Source organism: Pteronotus mesoamericanus, unplaced genomic scaffold (assembly GCF_021234165.1).
Source record: "Pteronotus mesoamericanus isolate MK-2021 breed Mesoamerican mustached bat unplaced genomic scaffold, CSHL_Meso_final contig_94, whole genome shotgun sequence".
Classification (NCBI taxonomy): Eukaryota; Metazoa; Chordata; class Mammalia; order Chiroptera; family Mormoopidae; genus Pteronotus; species Pteronotus mesoamericanus.
The window spans coordinates 49,211,021-49,232,418 of NW_026555285.1; the positions used below are offsets into that span (position 1 = coordinate 49,211,021).

Below are 21,398 nucleotides of genomic sequence, written 5' to 3' on the forward strand. Positions count from 1 at the left end.
GAAGTTACGTATATGACGCACCTGGCATAAGTTGCGGTCCAAGGAAGTAGTCAGTCGACATCAGCTGTTTTTGTCTTAGGGTACCTGCCACATGGAAGGATGACTTCTGTCTATGCTTTGGTAGGAGGGCTTTGTCTAGTCTTATTCATCTTTATATTTAAAATAGTAAGCCTGCAAAATTAGGCACTCGATAAATATTTGATAAGAGTTTAATTTGAATTTCACTGACTTTTGAACCTTGATACCTTTTTCTCCTCTACCGGCCTTCACATGAAGGATATTACACGCGAACTCTTCTCTGAATTCGGGAATAGAAATAGAACTCGGGGCCTTATTAGCACACATTATTGTCCCAGTTGAACATCGAATTTAAAGGAATTGTACAGAGTATGAATCCTGGTTTTTCTGAATAATCTTTATTAAACTAGGGTTACAGTTGTGATCTTTCATAGAATATGCTGATGTCATTTAAAACATAAAAATGTTTTAATTTAAAGAAAATGTTTCTTTGTTATTTAATGTCCTAAAAACACTTTAAAAAAAAATGTTCTTTTGTTATAGATACTACCAAATAGTCCTACTTTACCTTGATACTACATGTAGCGTCAAAAAGTTTATTTTCTACTTTCATGTCATACTGAAAAGATTCACCAGTTTTTAATGTTTCTCAGTAGCTCACAGGGGAGTGTCGAGCATAAGATTGCTTGTATCAACAAGAAAAAGAGATCCTGTGTTTCTCAGTCTCAGAGCTTGTTTGGGGTCACTTCTTTCCCTAAGATTTGAAAACTGAAATAATAGTCTTTGTATCACAGCACATGATGCATTTAATAGGCACCTCAAGGTTGGGTCTGATGGATGAACCAGTCAGCTGTTTAATTTATGATGTACCTTAGCACTGGGTATTTCAGTGTATTTTTCTTCTAGTCGTAATGTGGAACTGTTGGGATGTAGGAAATACGGAATCAGAGAGAAAGAAAAAGTAAAATTTGGTTTTCTAACCTGGATATTTTTGTTTTGTTCTTTTTTTTTTCCTTTTTCAGAAAAATTATTGTCTCTTCTACCAGAGTATGTTGTTCCATATACAATTCACCTTTTGGCGCATGACCCAGATTATGTCAAAGTGCAGGATATTGAACAACTTAAAGATGTTAAAGAGTAAGACTTTTTCCATCCCACTCTCATGTTTTCTGAAAGTTTCTTTCCTGCTGATCATGGAACCTCAATTATAATTAGTTTATTAGATTGATTTTATTTCTTAGGAATGTAAGGTTTTTTTCCTTTATTTGTTCTCTTATTTTTCTTCTTTCATACCATCTCTTCATATTTCATTTCTTACATAATTTTTCAAAACTTATCTCGTGTAACCACTGTGTACTGCTCTGTTTCTCTACCATTTCTTTTTTTTACTGAAGCAGTTTATTAGAAGTTTCCATTACGGTGCTTACCTTTTCCTTCTAAAACTCTGTAGGTTTTCATGTGGGGTGAAGCCATGCACTCCTTTGTCGCATGGGAAGCGCCTTTTTTTGCAGAAACTGCCCTCCCCTGGGAGGAAGGGAGGGCGGCCTGGTGAGCCCGCAGCCAGGTGACAGCCGGGACGCACGCCCTGCCCCAGGCCCGGGGGGGTCTGCGAAGTCGCCTCGCGGCTGTGGTTTGTCAGGGATCCCTGTTGCGGGCCCCAAGGCTGTGTGGGCGTGGGCGTCGGGTAGAGGGCTATGGCAGGGGGTAGATAAGCCTGCGTGAGGCCAGCAGGAAGTCCAGTGGCCCGTCCCTCAGCAAGAGAAAAGGCCCTTGCCCCCTTTTTGCCAGTTTGTATTTTTAAAAAATAAGTGATTAGTTCTCCCAAAATGAGTCCTATGTTAGAGTAATTATACTAATGAAAACTTCTAACAGTTCCTCTTAGAGAACATTGGTTTTTGAAATAGATAAAATAGCCTTTGGAATTTACTGTACATTTTTGGCTGTATCTCTAACTTGCCCCAGTCTATGAGAAAAACCATGCCAGAAGAATTTATTCAGTACTTCCGACCCTACAGGTTCTTTTTCCCCTTCTAGAATGATACCTTGCTTCATCTGTCTTGTTCTCCCATTACTTTTTTGTGCTGTAACTCTGTCCCCATCTCTCTGGATAATATAGAGACAAAGCACCTTTTTTTCTTAAAACAGAATTTTTTGTAATTTAAAATGGAGCTAACTTTGAAAACGAAGCTTTCTTTTAATTTTTTCCTCTTTAAGCAAAGATGGTATATGCACTTGTGAGCCATGGCTTTTTTTAACCTCTATTTACTGATGAAGCTTTTTAACCATCAAGTCAGGTAGTTGTATTTCCTTGAAGACTTCGGCCACGGCCAGTCTGGAGTGTTTGGGGCGTCCCCTCCGGGCCCGCTCTTCCCTTAGGTGGTCTTTCCTCCTCGTCATAGCCAACATCACTTCATTCGTCTCGCCCGTTACTCCTTCCTCACCTGCCTCCCTGGAAGAGCCAGTGGGCCTTTGAGAAGGTTCTCATGAATTCACACTTACTTTGCTGATAAAGTGTGATGTGGATATGTGGCATCTTTTTTCTCTCTTGATTGTAATGGTTTCTTTTTAATTTTTTCCACTCATGGTGTTCATTATATTTATATTTAGAATTATTATATTTGTATTTAACAACCAATTTTTCTTTTCTATTTCTCTTGTTTTTTTCAGATGTCTTTGGTTTGTTCTAGAAATATTAATGGCTAAAAATGAAAATAACAGTCATGCCTTTATCAGAAAGATGGTAGAAAATATTAAACAAACAAAAGATGCCCAAGGACCAGATGACGCAAAAATGAATGAAGTATGTAATTCTTTGTAAAGAGTTACGATTTCGTGTCTGCGTAAGCATCGGAGTGTAGGATATGGGACTTCCGTAGTATTTGTAGACAGTATCAATCTTTTCCATTAGTAGTAAATAATCAGTATCTTGATTAGTAGTAATTAGACTTATTTAATATCATTACTACTATAAAAATAGAAGTGATACTGTTTCTAGTAAACTAATGAAAACAAGCCTGTATTTTCAACTTGCACCATTGCCATTGTATTGGAAACTGCGTACTAAATAATGTGTTCTGGAGCTGCTTCCAGTTCAGGCTTTGGCATGCCAGCTCAGCACCCACTTTTTTCCTGCCGTGGCAGAAACTGTATACCGTGTGTGACGTCGCCATGAACATCATCATGTCCAAGAGCACCACATACAGCTTGGAGTCTCCCAAGGACCCTGTGCTGCCGGCCCGCTTTTTTACCCAGCCTGACAAGGTAGGTAGTTCAGAATCTGTTTGTGTAGGTGGAGGTAAAACGTCGTCTCCGCACTAGGTGGTAGGGCGACCCGGGAGGGTCAGTATCAAGAGCTGTTACAGTAGGGTCGCCGTGTGACTCTTCCTAAGGGGCTTCAAGAGCAGGATGCAGGGCCACAGCAGGGGGCACAGAGAAGGGCCAGAGATTCTCTAGAGTTTGTGTTCAGAGGTGTTGGCCATCTCGGGGCACAGGCAGAAAGGCCATGAAAGCTGCGGGTCTGTGGGGGTAACGGCCCCCAAAATGGGAAGGGGGCGGCGGGCGGAGGTCCAGTCTGAAGTTACGAGTCCTCTGTTGAGACCTGTCACCGGTGCGGGGGAGCAAGAGAGCAAACGCAGCCCGCCTGAGACCGCCTGAGACGGGAGCTGCTGCGTGCACCTGCGCACGGTTCTAAAACCCGAGGGCGGAGGGAGGGAGGGGGCGCTTAGGGGTAGCAGGGCACAGAAACCACCACTGCCTTCTCTTCTTTCCTAAGCAAAGTACCAGTGAAAGTCTGTAGGTGCGCCCCAGAGCTAGCAGCCAGCGAGCTAGAGCTCGCGAGCGGCTGCTCTCTAGCCCTCGGGGTGGGATCAGACGTCTGCGTGTCTCCGTCTGCGTGTCTCCGGCCTCTCTGGGGCCTGTTGCTGTTGGAGTCTGGGCAGGGTTAGTTCAAGCGCCGTTTTCCACATCGGTGACTGAGATTTTGTATTTCAACTGTTTATTTAGTTTTAATAAATACGGGTTTTTTTATGTGCTTTAAAACAAAAGCTGCTTTTTGGTTTGTTGGCTTTTGAACCTCACAGATAAAGTGTTTTCGATATTCACTGACTACATCTTTTTCCTTCCTTGTAGAACTTCAGTAACACCAAAAACTATCTGCCTCCAGAAATGAAATCGTTTTTTACTCCTGGAAAAGTACGTTTTGAGAATGGTTTTAATTCTTACGTGACAGTTTATTTTAGTGTGATGAGTGGCATAATTATGTTATTTTGTATTTATTTAAACGTGGGTGTATTTTAAGTTAGAAAATGTAATTATTAGGCATTTTCCATTTACTAAAAATAATTATATTTACTGCACAGATGCAAACTGAGATACATGAACTTATTTTGTAGCTTATAATAAAGCCCCTGGAGACTTTGAACTTAAATATCTATCCTGTAATATCAAGATAAAACTCTTAAAGTGAAAAGACATCTTATGTCCTTCCATAGCAAGAGTTTAATTACCGTTTTTCATTGTCGACTGTACATGCAATTTGTTCTCACTTCTCTGGAAGCCTCCACATAATTAAGAAACTTGACTGTTCTGCTGTCTCTGTAGTTTTTTATTCGTTCAAGTGATACTCAATTTATGTTCCTTATTTTGCTTAGGAATAGGCACATTTTTCATGATTTGTATGCAAATACTTTGACAGAGATGTTATATATGGTTCTTTAAATGTAAATTTCTTTTGGCTTTAATCACATAGAAAGAAATATGCATTTTTCATTCCAGCCTAAAACGACCAATGTCCTGGGAGCTGTTAACAAGCCGCTTTCCTCGGCAGGCAAACAGTCTCAGACAAAATCGTCACGCATGGAAACTGTCAGCAACGCCAGCAGCAGTTCAAACCCCAGCTCTCCGGGAAGAATAAAAGGGAGGTAAGCCCATGGGAAAGGAAGGATGGAAGGGTTCCAGCAAGGCTGCGGGGTCCGCAGCGACGTGAGGCACAGCGTGCACACCAGGGAGCAGGTGTCAGGGCGGGCCCTTGGGCATCGGTGGCCGTGCGGGTTCATGCGGCTTTGCTCGTTCCTTTGGACAGGTGCCCCACCTTAGGCTTTCTTGTTCTGGCCTTGGGCAGCCCAGTTGTCTAGCAGTCGTACATCCATGCAGTAGAATACGCAGTCATTAAAAATGATGAGGTAGGAGCTCATATGAAGAGTTTCCACAATGCATTATTGAGTGAGAAGGCAAAGAATAGAACGGTGTTACAGTATTTTGGAGTTTTTAAAAAGGAGTTGTATTTACATTTGCTTATATAGGTATAGAAAGATGCATCATTTCTCAGTAGTGTTTATGTAATCTAGTGTAGGAGGGAAGTCATTTTATATTTCTTGGTATGGTTTAAATTTTTTTTTTAGTGTGTACATATGTAAACTTTTTGTTTGAAGAAAGGAAAAAAGTGAAACATTTCACACTTCCTGATTTCATCATTTGTTAGCAGCAGAGCCTTGTGTGGGGCCAAACTGCCACTCTCTATTTTACCAAGTGAAAGTATGAAAGACTATGTGCCGTCTTTTGCATTGTGCATAGCCAATTAGTAAAGAAGGGAGGAGAGATATTGTAAAGTATGTTACCAGTTTCTTTACAATGAATGTTTAAATGATAAGTAGTACAGTAAAAATAAAACAGATTATATCTTTAGCTCTTATTTGTTCTAGATTCCTATATTAATGTATATTAGTTGTCTATACCTAAGTGATTGAAGAGCCATCCATATCATTTGGACATTTTCTAGTGAATATCCTCATATTTAAAATGACCAAAACAGTTCCAGCAACAGATTTCTAAATTACTGGGTTTTCTCCTTGAATTCCTGGTTATAATCAAAGATGATCTAATTCACCAAGTCATCCGGGCTAAAAGCCTCCAAGCTTTTCGTGCCTTTGCCTCTGCCCTGCCGAGTTTTGCCAGCCCTGTTGCCCCGCAGTGGCCTGTCCCCCTCCCCCTGCCGTCAGCCTTTCATTGTTCTCTCTAGTTACTGTGTGTGGCTCTTATCCTTCTTCCTCTTGCCGTGTAGGTCATATCGCTGCAGATATTCTGTCTTAAATGCTGCTGGTGTAAGGTTATTTCGTGGCTCGGAAATCTTAATGGGCTCCCCTTGTTTGCGTTCAAGATACTTAGTGTTTCACCCTGTCCTCATCGCCTGCTGTTACTCAGAACAAATGACTCCTAGTTTTCCTGCTAAACTTTTTCAGTATACTTTGGCAAACTTACTTTCACCCTTTGACTAATCTTATTTTGCCATTTTTTTCCATTTGAGACCCACCTACTTACCAGGACTCTTCCTAAGAGAAGGAGCTAGGAGTGTGTGTGGCGGGAGAGCCGCAGTGAGAGAACTAATGGGTAAGAGATGAAGCTGAGAGTAGCCAGAGGAGGTGTGAACTTTGGGAACTAAGTGCAGCTGGAAGAGACTGCTGCAGAGTCCAGTGATCTAATTTGTGCTTTTAAAAGATTGCCCTGATTATTTAGAGAATAGAGAAGCTAGAATGGAGGTAGGAAAACCAGTTAGGAGTCAGCCAATAGTATTCTAGGGAAGGGATAAAGAGAGAGGACAATAGTAAATAGTGAAATTTCGGATTTATTTTGATGGTAGATTAAAGTGGTCTTGCTGGTGGATTAGTTGTGGTAAGTTAGGGAAAAGGAGGATTTAAGGATGTACCTTGGCTTTTTGCTTGAATACCTGAATACCTGAGTAGATGATGGTGCCATTAACTGAGATACAGATCCGTGAGGAGGAATAGGCTGGTGTGTGTGCGTTGCACGTGTTTGGGGGAGGTGGGAGAAAGAGGTGTCCAAATAGTAGTTTTGGCTGTGGTGAGGGGGAGATGCCTTTCAGAAATTCAAGCGAGTGGGCAACTGGCCATGTGGGTCTATAACTTGGGCTGGCTTCTTAGCCTGAGATGGAAATTCAGGGTTCAATAATGTTTAAATGGGCTTTACCACTCAATAAGGATGAGGTCACCCAGGACAGAAGACGGAGCCTTTGTACCAGTGCGTGTAAGTATGCCCTGTTAATTCATGTAACAGGTACTCACTGGGCGCTTGCTCCGTGCCAGGTGCTGATCCCCATGCTTGAGGGCGCATGGGTAGGTAGCCTGGCAGAGCATCCCTGCGGACGCGCCAGCGAGAAGGCGGTAGATAACAGAGCCAGTGACTTCCGCTGTGTCAGAGGCTGTTACGTGTGAGAAGGAAAGTGTCCTCGGGGGCGAGGGACGCAGGGGACAGGGCAGATGGCGGTGGAGGCCAGTCCAATAGTTTCTACCAAGAGAAGTTTCAGCTTTGTGTTCCCACTGCAAGATAGAGTTTTGGTTTTAAAAGAATTAGGAAAAAAGTAAATCTGTGATTTTGGGCTTCCCTTTTTTGTTAAATGTGCTTATTTGCTTGTTGATTTAGTGCTACGTATGATAGAATGAAATCAATACTTTTTGAATGGAATGAACCTTTTTTTTTTTTTCCCATCAAAGCTATAAAGCTACATTAGGAAACAGAAAAAGCTTTTAAGGTTATTTGATTGTAATGACAATTATACATCTCTGTATTAAAAGGCTTGATAGCTCTGAAATGGATCACAGTGAGAATGAAGATTACACAATGTCTTCACCTTTGCCGGGGAAAAAAAGCGACAAGAGAGACGACAGTGACCTTGTAAGGGTGAGCTCTTCGGCTTGGTGTTGGCGTTGCTGTCGGTCCTGCTTTACTGTGAATGATGCTTTTTACACTGAAACTGGTTACCGTTCTTCTCAACTTTGACATGTAGTTTCCTTTTGTGATTATCCTCTACCATGTAATTTAAGCATATGGAATTGCTCGTATTTTTTGTCATTCTACTAAGTAATCTTTTTCTCTTGGTTTTTGGACTCTAACATTGCCAGTTCTATACTCAGGCTGCTTGATTTTTTTAAATTTTGTTTGCCTTTTTTAAAAAAACAAAACAAAACACAGTAAGTTTAGACTTTAAACCTTAGAGAAAGGAAACAGAAGGGGGGGTCCTTAAAGGCTCCTGCATTTTAGCGATTTCTTGAGCCTTTAACCACTAAATAAGCTTCCAGTCAAGGTAAGAAATGCTGCAGTTCTCATATAGTCCTTGTTTAGTTTTTGAATCTTACGAGCAGTGATACCTTGTATGATAGGTACAACTCGTAAATGTCATTTGAAGACAAATTTGGCAGCTCTGTGCGGGTGTAGAGTAGCTGTGGGTTCCCACCCAGCCTGGCGGCCTGAGCCCCTGGCCCTGCTTGGGCTTGCGGGCTTGCTCTGAACCCCTGTGGTGGCCGGCTAGGCTCTCTGAGTCAGCTTCTTTTTCTGTGAAATGTGGGTACTTAGCTGGTAGGATTTATCAGAAAAGATGAATTAGCCCAATTGAATTGTCATTATAAAGACTAATATTGTTGATTAATGATTACTATAAAATAAAGGGTAATGTGTTTGAATCTACTAAATTAATAGAGGTGGAAGGTTATTAATAAAATACTTTTGTTTTTTCTGAGATACATGGGGGGACAAAAGTAGGTTTACAGAAAAGACAGATAATACAATAGTTGGTAAATAAATAGTAATACAAGCATAAACCTTTGGGTACTCACAACTGTAAACCTGCTTTTGCCCATCCCCTGATTACTGCCCCTCCTGAGGGCGCATGGGTAGGTAGCCTGGCAGAGCATCCCTGCGGACGCGCTAGCGAGAAGGCGGTAGATGACAGAGCCAGTGACTTCCGCTGTGTCAGAGGCTGTTACGTGTGAGAAGGAAAGTGTCCTCGGGGGCGAGGGACGCAGGGGACAGGGCAGATGGCGGTGGAGGCCAGTCCAATAGTTTCTACCAAGAGAAGTTTCAGCTTTGTGTTCCCACTGCAAGATAGAGTGGCCCAACATTATGTAGCCACTAATGATCAGTTTTCCGAGTTTCTTCAGTAACTTATTTTGCCAGATTGTTTACCTTTCTGCTTAAAACATTATAGTTCTAAAATTCTTACTAAATCTTTACTATCTGTAAATTTTGAAATTTCTTGGCTGTTTAAAAATTTCACCCAAGCAGAATTAAAAATTGATCTCTTAGCCAGAAAGGAACGCTGCCATCTGGATTTGTAGGAAATGACCCTTGAATTGGAAAAGGTATTTATGTCTTCTCATCCTCACTCTCACCTCCTGGGACAGTTCTTTAGTTGACACTTAGAAGACAGTGCCACCCTGGGCTTGAAAGTGCCTTCAGTGCAGGGCCGTGTGCATTTCTCTCGTTCGCCGCTCGCTGGGAAAGTAAACCAGGCCGCCCAGCCCGCTGGCTGCCCCGCCCGGCTCCTCACATTTGGGAAGCATGGCTTTGATTCTTAATGTCTTGTTACTCTGTAAATTCCACATCTAGTTTTACCTTATGAAGCAATGCAAAACGCATTCTCTATTTTTCATAGAACAGTTTGAACTTCTGAGCTTTGGGGATTTATTTGTATATTTGTAATGAAGGCCTTTGGCTGTCCCTTAGGAAACATTGCATTCGTTTTCAAAAGTACTAGAACCTATTGATCTAATTTCAACTGAAAAACTCTCCAAGAGGTCAGAATTATGAGACCCATAAATTGTAGTGAAAGAGTACACCCTTTGCCTACGACTAGATTCACATTGACAGTTCACTGGAAGGGAATTCTCCATATACATTTATATTCAAACTGCAGTTTTATAAGTAACATATTTTCACCACTTTCTGCTCCTAACCTCAGCTTTATACTCCCTCTGCTCTTAAAACAATGCAGTGCAAAATGAAAAAGAAATTAGAGAATGTAGTGCCGAAGCAAACTATATGATTTTATGGTGTCCTCAAGAAAAGCAGGTTTCCTGTTTACCACTGGCCTTTTCCGGAGCATAAAGGAATTACACCATCCTTTTAGATCTTTGGATATCCAAATGAATTAGAGTATTTAAAATTGGAGGTGGCACTTTAAATTTAGTGTTAATTTGATACTTCATTTATCTTCACATCTCTGAGAACTAACAAATTAAAACCAATCATTTATACGTCTTTCTTTCCTGGAATGTGAGGATAATTTAATGCTAAAAAAAAAATCTCTTAGCTGAAAGGAATGGAAATTTCACTGTAAGTCACGCTGGAAAGAGGCCAGTCTTCGGACAATAAGTAAAGTGTGGGGAGGCCGCCTCCAACTGAAGGGGACGTGAAAGTCCCTTCCCCCTTCTCTCTCTCTCTCTCTCTCTCTCTCTCTCTCTCTCTCTCTGTCTCTGTGTCTCTGTCTCTGTGTCTCTGTCTCTCTGTCTCTCTCGGCCTCAGGTGCACTGAGCACAGATTCTGAACAGGCAATGGGATGGTTCCTTTGATGTGTCAGCTGGGCTGGGCTAAGGTGCTTAGTTTGGTCAAACACCAGTATCCTAGGTATTGCTGTGAAAGTAATACAGGGCACTAATATACAAAATAAAAATACTAGCAAGACTGTCTCAGATCCTGCCAAAGACACAAATTTTCAAATATTAATTCTTAATAAACTAATACCAAAAGAATAACATCCTTAACATGCTAAAAATTTTGTCTGTTTAAATTAGTAGTGAATGATTTAGTTAATTATTATTAAAGGCAAAATACTTGGAGCATTTTTAAAAAGAACTAGGAATAAAGCAAGCAACCTTTCAACACTAGTATTTAAAATTGTTCTAGAATGTTCAATCATTTCTAGAAAACATGAGATAGAAGTCAAAGGTACAACAGTGAATAAGAACAGAAATTCACTTTTAGTTTTGTACTCTTAAAAAAATGAGAGAAGTAATTGAAAAACTGAGTGTAGCCTGGCAGCCATGTGTATGCAACCAACCTGACTCTGTTAGGTCTGCACGTGGGAGAAGGGATTGACTTCTCCGCAACAACAAAATGGGACTGGCAGGCAGGTGGATCGCAATGTTAACTTCAAAAGGAGCAGTGAAAACCTGGGTGGCGAAAATGTCAAAATTGAAAAGCAGGCTTCAGCAGAGAGAAGACATGCTGTGTTCCTTCATGGGAAAGATGAATTTAAAAGAGAAAATTCCAGTAGGACTGAAGTCCATGTGGAGGAATAAATGGATCCAAAAAAAGAGGAGTAATAATGATAAGATCAGCTCAAAATATTGTGCTGCTGTTACAATAGCCCAAAAACATTTTCTAAAACACAATAAAGAATAAAGGAAACATTACAAATCAGTGATTTTGAAATAATTGTCTCTTTGGGGATGGGAGTAGGAAAAACAGTTTATTACCTCATCTCACATCCCATTTTAACAGACAAGATAAAGCGATGTCTTGCGTGCTCAGGCTGCCGTAACAGAACACCATAGACTGGGCAGCTTTAAAAACAGAAATTACGGCGCTCGTGGTTCTGGGGGCTGGGGGAGCTCCGAGCACGGTGCCAGCCGGTTCAGTCCTGGTGACAGCGTTCTTCCCGGTCACACAGGGCCCCTTCCTGCCGTGTCCTCACGCGGTGGGAGGAGAGGCAGAGAGCTCTTCGGCGTTTCTTCTGAGGGCACCAGACCCATTGCGAGGAGCCCGCCCTCGTGCCCCATCCCCGAACGCCATCCTGTTAGAGGCTGTGGTTGCAGCCAGCACGTCTGGTGGAGACACAGTTCAGTCCCAAAACAAATAGGAAATAAAATTTTAAAACATACAAAAGTGTGTACAAATATAGGTCAAAACACTGAGACTCCAGTAAACACATGGAGCGGGCGTTACCGATGCCATGCTGTAATTAGGCAGTTCACAGATAGGGAATGTGAATGACTGATTACATGTATTTAAAATTGCAGGTTGTCAGATCATTTTTGTTTTCACTTATTTTTAAGAATGTAAATTGCTACAAAGTTTTGGAAGTTACCACTACAAACATCTGTCTTTATGAATGTGTATTATGTATGTGTGTATATGGAGAATACTGTATACGTGTTCATACATACTATTCTTTGTTTCTTTGGAGAATTTTCTCAGTTTCCATGTACTGGTAAATGTATAAATTCTCTGAGTGTAGACTAGGATTTTATTTTAAATTTGAAAGTCACTAATTTTCAAGTTATTTTTGTTGTTAATTACTTACACCTTGGAAGAAGCAGTGTTTCAGATTCGGAAGTGTGTTTAAAACTTTTCATAAATGATAAGTTTTACTTTTGTATTTTGCAACTTTCATTTATAAAACAAAGAGTCATTTATGATGTGTAAAACATGATATATGATAGCTGATATGCCTTATTTTATCTTGCGTGGTAAAATTAGAATTATTCACATTGAGTGTCAACACAGAACCCTTATACTTTAATGTAGTAGTCCATTATTCAGGCATTGAATTTGGATTTTTTTTAATGAAATAGCTCTTCACTAAAATTTGTAATTTAATAAAAATACTGGTCTTGAGAGGTTTTCATTTGAGGTTCTTTAGCTTAAGTAAAAATAAATTACCTTGTTACACCAGGTAATTTTGTTTTTTAATTAAAAATTTCATAATAGCCCTGGCTGGTGTGGCTCAGTGGATTGAGTGCCGGCCTGTGAACCAAAGGTCGCTAGTTCAATTCCCAGTCAGGGCACCTGCCTGGGTTGTGAGCCAGGTCCCCAGCTGGGGGTATGTGGGAGGCAACCAATCGATGTCTCTCTCACACAATGATGTTTCTCTCCCTCTCTTTCCTTTCCCCTATTCTCTAAAGATGGCAAAATAAAATCTTTAAATGAAAAAAACAACTAATAACAAAAGCAAGTAAAGTTATGATTCTGTTGTATTTAAGAATTCTATACTTTATTAATTACATTTTATGACAAAAGTTGGTAACAGGTTTTTTTTGTTTCATTCTTCACAACATGCTTACTAATAATTTTATACTCAACATTATGATTTTTATTCCCAGTCTGAATTGGACAAGCCCAGAAGCCGGAAAAAGCCACCGACCACCGACTCAGAGGAGAAGCTAGGCCTGGATGAGCTGCCTAAGCCGGCGCAGGAGCCGAGGCCCAAAGGCGGCCCGCGTGGGCGGAAGCGGGGCCTCGTGGCCTGCGAAGCGGACGAGCCGCAGCGACCTGAGGAAAAGAGGCTCAAAGAAGGCCTGCTGGAGGACGAGGACGAGCAGAACAGCCCGCCAAAGAGAGGCAAGAGGGGCCGGCCGCCAAAGCCTCCGGGTGGGGCAGGCGCAGCAAAAGAAGAGCCGACCGTGAAAGCTTCCAAAAAGGGAAGCAAAAAAAAATCTGGACCTTCAGTCGCAGAAGAAGAGGAAGAAGAGGAAAGACACAGTGGAAACACAGAACCGAAGTCAAAAAGCAAACAGCACCGGCCATCCCGGAGAGCTCAGCAGAGGTAAGCCTGGCAGCGCTGCCGCGTGTGCTTAGCTCCCGGTTGGGAACCAGGGTTCGATGCGGTCTGCGTCTGGGTGGTCCCCAGAGCAGAGCAGGTCTCCTGAAGCTTGTGCTGCTGAATCCACACGGTCCACCCACAGAAAGGACGAGGGGGGCCATCAAAAACGCCAGCACCTTCACAGCCCCCTAAAAATGTGTAAGTCGTAAATAATGTTAAATTTCAAACCAACTGCAAAGTCCTTTGCAAGAGTCATAAATTTTTAAATATACATAGGGCTTCATTTAAATGCCATATATTTAACCCCAATATACTAGGTAAGATAAAATTTTTATAAGCTTACCTAGGTGATTGATACCACCATTAACTCTCTGGTAACTTTTATACATTTTTACAGGTTTTAAACAAATCTTTGCTTAATGAATACCAAACAGTTTATTATGCCCAGTACAAACTTTATGGTGCCTGAAGAGGTGATAAGGTATTTTTAAATAATCACAGCATATTGACCAGGTTGCCTTATCAGTCCATATTATAATTTTTCATGCCTTCAGCAACTTTTTAAAAAACAGCTTTTACACTTTTTGCTTTTATTCTTTTAACCATGTAGGAGAGTAACAAGCATCATTTTTCTTACATTACATCCATAGAAATAATCACATGCTGCTGATTCAGTTTTTGATGTTTTGATTTTTTTGTTTTCTAATCAGATGAACACATCTATATCCACATACAGATAGTTTTGGATGGTCACACAATCATGTGTTTATATGAGAGTTGTAATAACAGATCTGTATCTAAAATTTTGAAGTGACAAACATTTATGCTGTAATTTATAAATTTTTCACTCTTCTCACTTAACTGGAAATAGGATGGCGTGTATTCGATTTGTCAGAAAAACGCCAGTTTTTCTCAGCATAATCCCATCACATAACTACATACTGGCTTGATTTTTCAGAGTTATCAGTGCACTTTGGTTAGACAGTTATCTCAAAAGTTTTTCCTATGCCTGTGTATTCCACAATAAATGGAAAAGTTGCCTGAGTGTCTAGCTAGAAGTTCATGTTTTTCTCCATTTACTTTTTCCATCAGGTAACAAGTAAAGGTAAGTACATTTTCTTGGCAACATCACTGTATTTGGATTCAACCATGGAAAAGTGCTTGTTTTAAATAAATAATTCTTAATGAATGTTAAATGCCCATGATTAACTTTATAACAAGGACATAACAGAGGTAAATATCTTTCAGGCTTATAACTTTAATTTGTTTATATTTGAGCGTCATAAAATTAAGGGCTTAAATTATTATCATGTTCTCTTCTAAAATTACACAAGTTCTCACTTTAATATTCTAAAACAAACAAGTATTTCTTTTAAAAAAGCAACACAGAGATTCTGTATTTTATCTTAGCAGCCTATGGTCCCTTCATTATGAAGCTTTTTCTTAGAGCTAATAAAATAATATGTTACATTTGCCTGATTTTCTTCTGTCTTCGGTGGATTTAAGAACCATTGTAGTATTTTCTGTGTAATTCCTGTATTTTCTTTCGTTAATTGGGGGCGGGGGGCAGTCAAGTTATAAAAAAGGCTTGGGGAGGGCCAAGACGGCAGCCAAGCAGGAGGAAGGTACACTCACCTCCTCCCAGGACCAGACTGGAACCACAGCTGAAGTATAGAACCATCAGCCTGAATAACCGGCTGAGACCAGCCCAGGAGGAACCTTCCAACCGAGGACTCACAGAAGAGGACTCACAGAAGAGGCCACGTTGAGGCTGGTGGTAGGAAGGGCAGAGCAGCAGAAAGGGTTGGCCCTGCACCACCGTGTGGCGGCCGAGACTCTAGGGGCCACTGCAGCCGCAAAAGTCACCTCCTGATGAGACCCCACCCGGCGCCCCGGCTCCAAGCTCCAGAGCCAGGAGAAGGAGCCCACCCGGGATCTGGCTGCGAAAATCCACGGAGGTTGTGTCTGCGGCAGGGAGACTGGATTCTGCTCGGAACCCTGGCTCCCTCTTACAGGGCCAGCTGGCTAGCCACCCATGGCCCCGGCAGAGGGGTGGCTCAGGTCCGGCCTGAGCTGTGTGAGGAAGGCTGGGCTGTGCGGCCAGGGGAGAGCCCCAGGACCAGCTGCCAGAGCCCTGAGCAAGTCTCCTACCATGCCACCCACAGACACCATCTTTCTAGGGTCTCGCAAACCCTTCCCTGTGTCATCAGCCTTGGGGGGTACACCAGCCTACCCTGCTGTCACCCTCCAGAGGGGCCGAGGCCCCGGGGACAGAGGCTGAGCTCTGCGGCCCTGGGAAGGGGCAGTCCCCACCCTGTACCTCCATCCTAGGGCGCCGAGCCACCCTTGTGACTGCAGTGGCGCCCCCCCCCCGCCTTGCCAAGGGCAGGCTGTCCCGAGGCTGGGGAAAACTTGGGACTGACTGAGACAGATGTAGGCCCTAACACAGGGGACACTTTTTCCTCACACACCCAGCCGGTGCAGAGCCTGCTCTTCACAAGGCCAAGAGCTAGTAAGCGTGAAAATGGACATAGAAATAATGAAAGAACCCATCAGGAAGGAAGGATACAGTGTCTGAAATGAAGAATGCACTAGAAGGAATAAATAGTAGGTTGGATGCAGCAGAGGATTGAATCAGTGATTTTTAAGACAATGTAGCAGGAAACACCCAATCAGAGCAGCAAAAAGAAACAGAATTTTAAGAAATAAGCATAGTAAAGGTCCTTTGGGACAACATGAAGTGTAAAACATCTACGTCATAGGGTTACCAGAAGGAGGAGAGAGCGAGCAAGGGATCAAGAACCTAGCTGAGGAAACAATGATTGAAAACTTCCCTAACCTGGTGGGGAAAAAAGTCACAAGTCTAGGGAGCACAGAGGGCCCCACATGAGATGAACCCGAAGAGGCTCACACCAGACACATCATTAAAAACCCAAAGGGTACAGACAAAAAGGTGGAGGTAGAAGATGGAATGTGGGCATAAATGATAATGGAAATAACACAATTAAAAACAAAAAACAAAAAGGAATCTTAAATGCAATAAGAGAAAGACAGTTACCTACAAGGGAGCTCCCATAAGATTGTGAACTGATTTCTCAACAGAAACATTACAGGCCAGAAGGGATTGTCAGGAAATATTCAAAGTGATGAAAAGCAAGGACCTATATCCAAGACTACTTTATGCGGCAAGGCTGTTATTTAAAATTGAAGGAAAAATAGTGAACTTCCCAGACAAGGAAAAGATGAAGGAGTTCATTACCACCAAACCATTATTACAAGAAATGTTAAAGCATCTCCTTGAAGGAGGAGGAGGAGGAGAAGAAGATGAAGGGGGGGGGGTGGGGAATGGAGGGAGAAAGAGGAAGAAGCAGAAGAACATGATTATAAATAAGTAGCAATAAATTTGTACCTATCAGTTATCACTTTAAATGTAAAGGACTCAAATGCTTCAACCAAAAGACCTAGAGGAGTTGATTGGATTAGAAAACAGGACTCACCTGGTGTCTACAAGAGACCCACTTCAGAATGAAAGATAGGCGCAGACTAAATAAGAGGATCGAAAAAGATATTTTATGGAAATGGAAATTTTAAAAAATTACTATAAAAGAAAGGCTGTAATAAGATGCAGAAGAGGACACTACATAATGATAAAGAGAGTAGTCCAACATGGGAGCACCTGAACATGTAAAACATCTTAAGGGTCATAAAGGGAGAGAGCCACAGCAATGTAGTCAAGTAGGGGACTGAACACCCTGCTGACATGAATTGGTAGGTCTTCCAGACAGAAAGTCAACAAGGAGACAGTGGCCTTAAAGGACACACTAGACCAAGAGGATTTAATTGATAGTTTTAGAGCATTTCACCACAAAGCAGTAGAATATACATTCCTTTCAAGGGCACATGAAACATTTTCTAGGTTAGGCCACAAGACAAGTCTCAGTGAATTTAAGAGGAATACCATATCAAGCATCTTCTCTGAGTAAATGGAATGAAACTATAAATTAATTAAAAGAAAAAAACGGAAAAAACACAACACAGAGGCCAAAAAACAAGTTAGTAGACAATGAATGGCTTAACAGTGAGATCAAGGAAGAAATCAAAAGATGCCTGAGACAACTGAAAACCAAAACACAACAACCCAAAATCTACGAGACACAGCAAAAGCATTCCTAAGAGGGAAACTCATAGCTTTATAGGCCTACCTCAAGAATCAAGAAAAATCTCAAACCTTTTCCTTTAAGGAACTAGGAAGAAAACAATAGACAATGCCCAGAGTGAGTAGAAGGAAGAAAGTAATGAAGATCACAGTGGAAATAAATGAAAAAAAATTAAAAAACGATATAAAAGATCACCTGCCTGGCTTGGCTTGATTGGAGTGTTGTCCTGTGGATTGAAAGGTCGCAGGTTCAGTTCCCAGTCAGGGCACATGCCTGGGTTGCAGGTTCATTCCCCTGTCAGGAAAAATGTAATCTCCTCTGAGGATGTAATGGGAGAGCTGGGAAGTTAGGGAAGTGTTCTCTTCAGAAAGTGATGCTTTGATTCCTTAAGAATAGGAATTAGACCCATGAGAGTGCAGGGAGAGGAGCATTGCAGGTGGAGGGGTCCCTGTATTTGAAGCTCACGAACTAGGAACAGCCTTCGCAGACCCCAGGAGCTGAAGGAGGGCAAGGCTGCTGGACTGCAGCTGTGAGGAACTGGGGCATGGAAAGGGGTCTGGATGGAGAGGCACGTGAGGCCTGAGTGCAGGGCCTCGGGGCCGCAAGAAGGGTCACGCAGAACTGCTCCCTCTGCTCTGATCTGCCCAGGAGAGGCTAGCGCCTTTTACTCGCTGGGGCAGGTAGAAGAGCAGAGTTGGACGTTTTTAACTCTGTGTGGTGCTGGCCTCAGCCACACTTGTTTTTGTTATTTGGTAGATCTTTGTATGTAAGGTTCTAGGATTCAATACTGGTTTCGGGTGCAGAATGTAAGAAGAATATTTGTTTTACAAGGTAATTAAGGATTAAAATGATAATCTGAGAATGCATGAAATAAATTATTCCCTCGAACGAGGTGTAAATCTACTTAAAAGATCAGTGTTCATTGTACACTACGTGTATTTCATTCTAGCCGTGTAGGACGCTCCAAACAAGCAGCTACTAAAGAGAACGACTCGAGTGAAGAAGTGGATGTGTTTCAGGGTGGCTCTCCTGTCAACGAGGATATTCCACCGGAAGAAACAGAAGAAGAGGAAGTTTCTACCGTGAATGTATGTGCTTACTGTAGTGCCATGTGGGTTAGGATGGAATGTGGAAATCGGGTTGTGAATATTGGCTCTCATCTATTTAGCACCCGCTGTTACTTAAAAGTCTAAGCATTTATAGATTTTTCGGCATTAGTTTGTAGCGTTGTTTCCTCTACCAGCTTGTAAACGGGGAAAACATCTTTTATGGAAACCTGACACTGAATGAGAATGGATGTGGCCTAGTGAAGGTGTAAACGTCGAGTCTAAACTAAACGTAGAGAAGAACGAGAACCAGTGTGATACTGGCACATCAGGCATTTTTGTACCTTGAGTTTAGAGCGCTGGTATCTGTGAAATACACTGCTGCTTATGTTTTGTTACATTTTGAGTTTCACAGTGGAAACTAGGAAGTAGTCAGTCTCATAGAATATCCTTAAAATCAGCCTTTGGAGTTATAAAATTGGTAATAGACACTTCTTCTACAAAGGTAGGAATGTGGTGTTTCCCGATACACTTTTTTTTTTTTTTTTAAGTAATGAATGGTTTTGCCCGTTACCACATCTCAGATATTTCTCTTTGAAAGAGCAAAAATTAAACATTTAAAATGTAAGAGCTGTTCTCTTGACAGTACTGATGCTGAGTGTTTAGATCTGCTCAGCCAGCCGTCTTATTTGAGAAGCGGGTGCTCGATGGCCCCCACTCCTTTGCCGTCCGCACCAGGATTCATTTATGTGAATGGGCTCAGGCCACAGGGAGAGAAAAGTGCGCTGCATGGTGGTCTCACACTGGCAGCGCTTGTTTCTTGCAGAGTGTGTTGAGGTGTAAAAATAGGTGGAATAGTCTCCAATATCATCATCAAAGGAAAACCATACCATAAATTAATTAAATTGAAATCCTGTTCTGTTTGTATTCCTATTGTTAATACTGATCTTTTTGAACTTCAGTTTTTTGCTTTAGTTAGCTATTGCCAGTTAATGGTAATATGTCTGAATTTCAGCTCACTTACATTTATTTGATAGTTGTTAGAATCTAAACTCAACAACTATTTTCCCAGAAAGATGGCTATAAGCCTAAGTTCGTAAGTATCAAATGTTATCCTTTACCACAGAAATATAAATACAATGATGATATTTGCAGTTGTTTCACGTGTTGTCAACATCTTGTTCGTTTCTTTTTCAAATTATTAAATAGAAAAGTAATTTTCTCCTGCTCTTCTGGGAAGAGCTGTTTGTGAACACTCAGATGCCACATGCAGGTCTGAGTAAGCGGCGCCCAGGCAGCCCGCTGACGCAGGAGGCGGGGCCCCGGGAGAGGGGGGCAGAGAAATCGGGAACCGGCACCGGTGACGGCGGGTTCCAAAATGGCGGTTGTCACTGCGGTGTCTTATAAATGTGGGCCCGTTTTAACTAAGCCTGTGGTTTTTCTTTTAAGGTACGGCGGCGAAGTTCTAAAAGAGAAAGGCGATGAACAAATGTAATTAATGATTTCCATGTGAACGCTTTAAAAAATCAATTTTTGTCAAGCTTGAGGCTGACTAAATTGCACCGGAAGATGGGACTGCTGAAGAGTGGACAGTTGGACCTTAGTTTGATGGCCTCGTACATTTGGGTCACACACTTTAGCCATACGCATGGTGATAGCATTGACTATGAAGTGTCGTGAAAGTGTAATTTGCGATGGCTGTGTAGAAATAAACTAAAGAAGAAACTTGTAAATATATTTTTCTTTTTCTTTTTTTAATGTTTCTGATTTCTAAAGTGCTTGTATAGCTTTTATCTGTGGCTTTAAACTGACAGTACCCAGCTGTTTATTGGATCTATTGATTTGAAAAGAGTTGGTTAGAATAGATCTTAAGCAGTCATCTGTCAGTGTTTGTATTTGTATACTCTGCAGTTTTACTGTGAAGAATTTTTTTTTCAACAAACGGTGCCATTTTCTTGATGTCACTATTTGTTGGAGAGTTCAACGGTCTCCGTCCCTTGTGTGTCTCACCCAGTGCTGACTCCTGGGCAGCCCCAGCCTGCAGAGGTGCTAAGCCGCCTGCACCGCCCCCGCCCGCCTGCGACGGGAGGGCCCGCGTGAGCTGCCCTGCGCTGCCTGCGCGGCGGGGTGGCTGACACCTCGGCGTCGGTGCCGGAGTCTCCTGCCTCGCGTGGCGGTGAAAATTTTAAGAGAGAGATTTAAAATATTTTAATTTTAAAGAATGTGTTATAAAATAATGTACTGAATTCCTTACTCCATTTTATCATCCCTTTTCAGTTCTTATTAATCTACTGTATCAATAAAATTCTGTAATTTGAATTAGTTTTTAATAGTCTAGAATGTTATTGTGTATAGATACTTCCTCTTGAACATGATGTTCAGAAGATACAAATTATTACACTATAATGTAAAATCTGATATGTACACATTAGAAAAATTCCAGTTCTTCATAAAAATGTAAAGGTAATCAGAAAGAAAAAAAATTTTATTGATGCAGTGTGTCTTTATAAAGCTGTTCTTGAAAGCAAGTGTTTGTATTTTATAGTGAGCTGCATGTTTTATGAAAAATGCTAAAAATGGGATGTGCTCTTTCTGTAAATTCATATTTAGTCATAGTATATGATAGATTGCCCCATAACATAGTTTTTCATCAAGAGTTTATTATTGTACTTTATTTTGGAGCCAAAAAAATTGTTTGGGGCCGGGGGGTTGGGTGAGGGGAGGGTGGTATATCCAACTACACGAGCTCCTCTCAGTATCGCAGGTTTGCAAACTTTACGTGAAATTCCACTTTGTCCTGACTGGAGGAAGTGGAGATTTACTTGGATTTAGAGAAGATCCTTTTTT

The 21,398-nt window shown here is 41.6% G+C and overlaps 1 protein-coding gene across 2 annotated transcripts in view; it reads left to right on the forward strand.

Moving 5' to 3' along the window:
- The window catches only part of PDS5B (PDS5 cohesin associated factor B), a 130,571-nt gene extending 109,792 nt beyond the window's left edge, over nucleotides 1-20,779 (forward strand). Inside the window, exons 26-34 of one of the 2 annotated variants that reach the window (XM_054586541.1) lie at nucleotides 1,041-1,155; nucleotides 2,686-2,818; nucleotides 3,160-3,279; nucleotides 4,147-4,209; nucleotides 4,792-4,937; nucleotides 7,605-7,710; nucleotides 12,909-13,351; nucleotides 18,455-18,593; nucleotides 20,001-20,779. In XM_054586541.1, the coding sequence (XP_054442516.1) occupies nucleotides 1,041-1,155; nucleotides 2,686-2,818; nucleotides 3,160-3,279; nucleotides 4,147-4,209; nucleotides 4,792-4,937; nucleotides 7,605-7,710; nucleotides 12,909-13,351; nucleotides 18,455-18,593; nucleotides 20,001-20,036 (1,301 nt within the window). In that variant the 3' untranslated portion in view covers nucleotides 20,037-20,779. The remainder of the gene's footprint in view (nucleotides 1-1,040; nucleotides 1,156-2,685; nucleotides 2,819-3,159; nucleotides 3,280-4,146; nucleotides 4,210-4,791; nucleotides 4,938-7,604; nucleotides 7,711-12,908; nucleotides 13,352-18,454; nucleotides 18,594-20,000) is intronic. The other variant, XM_054586540.1, reaches the window with a different exon arrangement.
- The last annotated feature ends 619 nt before the right edge of the window (nucleotides 20,780-21,398 follow it).